A 6,889-nucleotide genomic window follows, 5' to 3' on the forward strand; every position below is an offset into this window, starting at 1 on the left:
TACCTACAGATCTCTAATCATTGGTAATGGTCTACAGTATACTTGTTCCTGCTTCTTTGGGGAGAGGGGCAGAATTGGGGGGAGCCGGGCTTGTGGGGGGAAGTGTTTTTCTTTGACACACGGTGTTTGGTGTTAACTTGCTCAGGACATAAGTGATTAAGCTTTCTTTTGTCTAGGGTCCTAAGTCTCCATCCCCACACACTTGATGAGTGAAAATGTTTCTCGGGGACAAAACCTTTTATGGAAAGAGCAGTGCCCTTTGCTCGCATTCCTAAGCCTCCATTGGTAGGCTTGGTGGCATCTCGCCTTGAGTGTAGAATGTTCCTTTTGGGTAGAATCCTGGGGGAATCATAAGAATCTTGACATAATAGAGGCTTTCCTAGACAACCGCGAGCAGGCTGAGTGACTCGCTGCTTCAATTGCAACACGGAAGGAGGGGCTCCAGGGATGTGAGTGAGTAGTGGGACTCCGGGGAAACAGGAGGAGGTGAGGAGCTGCCGGGGTCCCTGTGGCCACTATTTATCCACCATGTTCTATTACTATTTTCCCCACTAGCCACCTCAACTACTGTGCTGCCACTACAGAGCCAGCCGTCGTTGAGTCGGGGCATGGCAGAAGCGGGGACCTGCGCCGAGACCAGGGCTGGAGTGATGAGACCCGAGGTCGCCACGGTGGACAACCAGTTCTATGTAAGATTATATACCTGGATTGATGACCAACAATGGGTCATTCTGGGCACAGGGCACATCTCACTCACTTATGTGGAGGGGGCCCAGGCCGTGTTTCTGCAAGTTAGATCCGAGTCCGACGGCTCACTGATCTTGGGGTCAAAGATAAATCCAGACACGCACTATCAGAAAGAAGAAACGTTAATTACTTGGTTTGAGGCTGGGAACCATGGTATAAGGATACATTTCCAGGACACGGCAAGTTGTCATGAGGTCTGGAAAGCCATTTGCCAGGTTCAAGGTAAAGTCCCATGTGTCGAAGCGATACATGACATCGTGGATGAATCAGAAGACAAAGAGTGTGATGACTCGCCAAAAACCAGTGAACTGCTCGACCCGTCAAACTTCCAACTCAGTAAACTTGTACATGTTGCTAACTTAGTTACCTTGGGTCTCACCTCACCTATGGATAAAGAAAGGCTGGCTGTGGTCTTCGAAAAGAAGGACTATATTAAAACACTACTGCAGTTGTTCCACATTTTTGAGAACCTAGAGGATACTGAAGGCTTATACCTTTTGCATGAAATTATTAAAGGAATCTTACTCCTCAACAAGACATCTTTGTTTGAGATCCTGTTTTCTGATGAGTGTATCATGGATGTGGTGGGATGCCTTGAATATGACCCTGCTTTGGCTCAGCCAAAAAGGCATAGGGAATTCTTAACCCAAACTGCAAAGTTCAGGGAAGTTATACCAATAACGGACTGTGAACTTCGACAAAAAGTACATCAGACATACAGGGTACAGTACATTCACGACATCCTTTTGCCAACAGCATCCAAGTTTCAAGACAATGTTCTTTCTAGGCTTGCATGTTTTATTGTTTTTAACAAACTTGACCTAGTCCACATGTTTCTGGAAAAATACGAGTATTTGGCTGAAGTTTTTGCACAGATAAGGGATAAGACCACAGATGATGATAAACGGAGTGACCTGGTATTTTTTTTAAAGGAATTCTGTGCATTTTCTCAGCTATTACGTCCTGAAAGAAAGTGTGAAGTATTCACAGTACTGACAGAATTGGGAATTCTTCCTGCTCTTAAAATTGTAATGGGCATGGATGATTTGCGAATAAGGTCAGTTGCTACTGATATACTTGCTGATCTAGTGATGTATACTTCATCCGTGGTCCAAAGATTTATGATGGAAGAAGCCCATCAAAGTGAAGATGGCAAACTTTTCATTAATTTAATAATTGAACAAATGATCTGTGATACTGACCCTGAGCTAGGAGGTGCTGCTCATTTAATGGAACTTCTTTGTGCTCTACTTGATCCAGACAACATGCTGGCAAAGCATAGAAAATTTAAAATAAATGAATTTCTAAATTTCTTCTATAGACATTGTATACATAATGTCATAGCACCACTTTTGTCAACTACTTCAGAAGATATATGTGAAGAGGATAATATAGTTGGATCTGACAAAAACAACAAAAATTACCTCAATAATTACCAAACAGCACAGCTGCTTGCCTTAATTTTAGAGCTGCTCACATTTTGTGTGCAACATCACACATATTACATAAAAACCTATATTTTGAGAAAAGACTTGCTAAGAAGAGTCTTGATCTTGATGAGTTCAAAGCACACTTTCCTGGTCTTGTGTGCTGTTCGCTTTATGAGAAGGATGATTGGCCTTAAAGATGAACTTTATAATTTTTACATCATCGAGGGAAAACTTTTTAAGCCAGTTGTAAATGCCCTTCTGGCTAATGGAACTCGGAACAATATGTTGAATTCAGCTATTATTGAGCTGTTTGAATACATAAAAGAGGAAAATATCAAGTCTCTTGTTGCACATATAGTTGAAGAGTTTTATGAAACACTTGAGTCAATTGAATATGTTCAGACATTCAAAGGATTGAAGACTAAATATGAACAAGAGAAAAAGAAGCAGAATGAACTGTGGAAGATGTTGTATCCTGTACCGTATAGTAAGGTATTTCGCAGAGGCGTCAGTGTCTTGAACGAGAAGGAAGAAATGAGTTTTAAAGAAAATTTAGAGGAAGGAAAAGCAGGTATGCCATCATCAGAAAGTGATTTTGAAGATCATTATGATAAATCTGTGGAGACTAAAAAAGCAAAAGAAAATGAAGACAGGGTAGATCTTCCCCCCAAAACATCTTTGGGTGGCTTCGAATTTACTTCATTCCATTCTGCTAGTGATGCTAGTTTAGCAGGTAACCCAAACGATAGCAGCATGGTGGACTTAGAGGATTATTCAGATGACAACGAAGAAGATAAAGGAGGTGAAACCCCGCCCCCCAGGAAAAAACTACATCTACCTCATAAAGTCTTAAGGGAAAACCCTCAACATTGAAACATTACTAAACTCTACATTACTAAAATTCTGTACACAGCAAAGCATTAATAAAATTCTGTAACATTAGCTGAAACATGTGAATCCAAATCTTTCTCATGTGAACTTACTGAATGATGAAATGATTATTTGTTGTTTTAGGAATACACTCTTTTTGTAGCTCTAACACAACAATCTCTCAGTTTTGCATAAGATGTGTCTCCTATGGCATAATAGTACATTTTAAATGGTCTCTTTTATTTTTGGAATTACAGGGTCACTTTTTCAATAAGTAGCAAAGATGCTCAGTGTTATCATCTAGGAGAATTTATTTCTGTAAAAACCAAACTTCCTAGAATTAAAAAAAAGAAAAGAAAAAAGCTAACCAGAACCTGAGCGATAACTTCTTAGCAAGAAAAAAAGTCTTGTTTGAGGGGAGAAAACAGGTTGATAATGTAATATTAATGTAGTTCTGTTTCAGGGTTATATATTAGAAACAACTGTTAACAGTATAACATTATTTGCCCAGTGGTTCTGGCTATGGTTTTCTTCTTTCAGTTGCCTTCTTTGAAATAAAAATTTACGTTCATGTTTATGTGGAAAGCAAAGTCAACTGTAATAAAAAATAAAGTTAAGCTATTCACATTTCTGTGAAGATTTGACAAAAATTCACCCTTATGAGTAATATTAGAGGGAAGTAACTTTTGTTATGTATTTTCATGAACAAAAAAGGAAGCTGGATTCAAAATGTGCTGTTCTTAGCAAAATTTTTTGTTTGTTTAGATGAGATGTGAAGAATCGGTCCGGTAGCATTCTAAAATAGTGTTCTCTAAGATCTTGGGAGTGGGTAGAAAAGAATACTTTCAACTGCCTAAATTGTGAAAGATACTTGGAAGTCATTTCCTGATTCATTAATAAAGTTGTGTCTGTCTTCAGAGCAGTGGGTAACTTTTTTTTTTTTTTTTTTTGCGGTATGCGGGCCTCTCACTGTTGTGGCCTCCCCCGTTGCGGAGCACAGGCTCCGGACGCGCAGGCTCCGGACGCACAGGCTCAGCGGCCATGGCTCACGGGCCCAGCCGCTCCGCGGCATATGGGATCCTCCCAGACCGGGGCACGAACCCGTATCCCCTGCATCGGCAGGCGGACTCTCAACCACTTGCGCCACCAGGGAGGCCCCAGTGGGTAGCTTTTAAAGTGTAATTTACAGAGACTAACAACTTACAAAAAATAGTGCTGAATGAAGTGGCACTTGATATGTAGAAACCATTTTGGACAGTTTTTTAAGAAAAAGTTACTTACGTGTCAAAGTACACACACAGTACATGAAGTTTTTTTCTATAAACAGGAGTAATATGAAAGGTGCTTTATTAAAGAGTGAATGCAAGTGAATTTCTAATAATAAGTTGTAACAAAGAATTAAGTGGTTTTATTTTTAGAGGAGGAAGTTAACTGGGTCCATTTTTCCTGGAATTGCTTAAATTAAAGCAGTTTCTCCTACTTGAAGATTTTAGAGTTAATTTTAATTATGACCATGGTTTGAACAAGATGGACTGTCTGTGTAGATATGAAGTATAGTTTTCCAGAAGACAGATATTTCTCTTGTATTAAAAATACCACTTGTTTTGTACCATTTGCTGATATTTATGCTGAGCTATACAATTCAGGAATTAAAAAGTGACCCTGTAATTCCAAAAATAAAAGAGACCATTTAAAATGTACTATTATGCCATAGGAGACACATCTTATGCAAAACTGAGAGATTGTTGTGTTAGAGCTACAAAAAGAGTGTATTCCTAAAACAACAAATAATCATTTCATCATCAAATATAAAGTCTGCTAAAGTGTGGACATGACCTCAGGAGATATAATCAGACATTACCAAGGACGTGACAGGGGAATGTTATCTATAGTACACACATTTACATGCATACACAGAGTTTTATCTGAAAAAATATACTTAACTCTTTGTTTTGGTGGTAGTAGCTCCAGTTCCTTAGCAGAACAGATATTTACAACCAGACAGAGAAAAACAATTCTTTGGTGCTCTCTCTGCTTATTCTCTTCTCTTCAGCTAGTTTTAATCAGCCATAAAAAATGGACACTAGGAGAAAAAAGAATGAATATTTGCATTTCTTGTTGTATTGTCCCCAGTGAGTGTGTAAGGAAAGACGAGGGAGGGCATAGCTGTAATGGGAAGTTAATAAAAGGTAAAAATAAAAACAAGGAAAAAAGAAAAGAAAAACAAAACAAAAGAAAAAAGGACAGGCATTCTCTTGAGCTGAGCTGTGTAACCTCCGTGAGCCCTTTTCTAGTCTCAGCAACCTAACGTTAGGGAAACAACACGACAAGCAAAATGGTGCAAAGGCAGGTTGCCCATCAGATGGCATAACCTACTATTAAGGGAACATTTAAGAGGGCAACAAAACACAGATGAGCAATCCTTACTGTCTTCACACTGAGTGAAAAATTGACCAAAATGTTCAGTCTCTGTAGAAAGTGTGTGTGAGAAGATACATGTCAAAAATGTTTACTTTCATCTTTAAGTTGTTAAGAAGTAATTTTAAAAGTCCCCTTAAGTGGATTATTTATGAAAAGAAGAAACAGTTTAGAATGGCCTTGTTCTTACAACAAAATTCAGGTGAGCATTTTTGAAGAGGTGCCCTGGATTTGTCAAGGTTTCTGCTTTAAACACGTGACTTCCAGTCACCTTTATGGCTTAGTGACTTTCTAAACACACCAACAAAGGGAGGGTGATATAACAAATAAAGCAAAAGCTTCATATTGAGACAGCCCTTGATGACAATGCAGGCTCCAATGCTTACCAGTTCCATGACCTTAGGCAATTTACTTATTTTCTCCTTTAGCCACAATCTCTGCATCTTGTCTTAAAAAATTAGAAACTATATAAATTACTCAGAACATATTTAGTACTCAATAAATAACTTTCAAAACTCATTATCATCATCAGGAGCAGTATAATAATTTCCAAGAAGATGGAGGATAAAGCCAGGTATAAGCCCTTATATCACAAGTTATGCTCATAAATCAATAATCCTATATTCTTGATCAAATTGATAGCAACATGATACATTAAAAGCTAATGAGTTCAGTTCTGGTTGGCAGACAAGTCTATGTATATGTATCGTGCCTTGCTGAGAAACAACTGAAATAAAGAGCATAAAAGTAGACAGAAAAATAAACCTTCATAGCAATGAAGACAGTTGGGTGGAGTGGTGTCTGAGGTGTTAACCAAAGAGTGAGAGATGTCAGGAGTGAAGGATGGGATTGAAATTAGAAAAGTAGGAGAGAAGATGGGGAGGGCATCGAAGATTTGTAAAAGAGGCAGGAGTCACTGAGCCCTGTTCCCCTTGTCCCATCCCAGCAAGCAGGTAGTCAACTAGAATGTGTCCCTAGATAACAGCCCGAATGTCCTTGCCCTACAGCCCCTGAGATAACAGGCAAAGCTGAAGGCCCTGTTATGGATGTTGTTGCCTCAGAGTTAAGCCCTTCTCTTTGGGGTGTTGGAGGATCCAGGATGCTGAAAGCTTACCACCCGGAGGTGCAAGTTCGTGTTTTCAGGAGAGAGACATGTTAATGCGTGGCTGCCACCCAGGAAGTACAATCGCAAGACCACAAATGGAGCCCATGGAAAGAAAATCTTTACAACTGGCAGGCCTGTCAGGTGGTCCCAACACCAGTCAGGGAACACAGTTTGAGGATGCTAGCAGGTCAGCCTTCAAGTTCCCAGTTCAGTCACAAAAACAGCCTAGTCCTTGTTTTGGAGGGTTTGCTAAGTGCAGTCAATCCAATTTTCTTGTTTGTCCATGCCACCAGCATGGTGGCATGACCTTAGTCCACCC

General features: G+C 39.6%; 1 protein-coding gene across 1 annotated transcript; it reads left to right on the top strand.

Annotated features, from left to right (window-relative positions):
• The first annotated feature begins 608 nt into the window (after positions 1-608).
• Positions 609-3,050, top strand: LOC132481747 (serine/threonine-protein phosphatase 4 regulatory subunit 3B-like). Its single transcript, XM_060086550.1, has one exon. The coding sequence runs from the start codon at positions 609-611 to the stop codon at positions 3,048-3,050; it is 2,442 nt and encodes an 813-aa protein (XP_059942533.1).
• The last annotated feature ends 3,839 nt before the right edge of the window (positions 3,051-6,889 follow it).

This window comes from Mesoplodon densirostris, chromosome X (assembly GCF_025265405.1).
Source record: "Mesoplodon densirostris isolate mMesDen1 chromosome X, mMesDen1 primary haplotype, whole genome shotgun sequence".
NCBI classification, from domain to species: Eukaryota; Metazoa; Chordata; class Mammalia; order Artiodactyla; family Ziphiidae; genus Mesoplodon; species Mesoplodon densirostris.

Coding starts and splice junctions, on each gene's coding strand:
- LOC132481747 (XM_060086550.1), top strand. CDS start 609: ATGGCAGAAGCGGGGACCTGCGCCGAGACCAGGGCTGGAGTGATGAGA.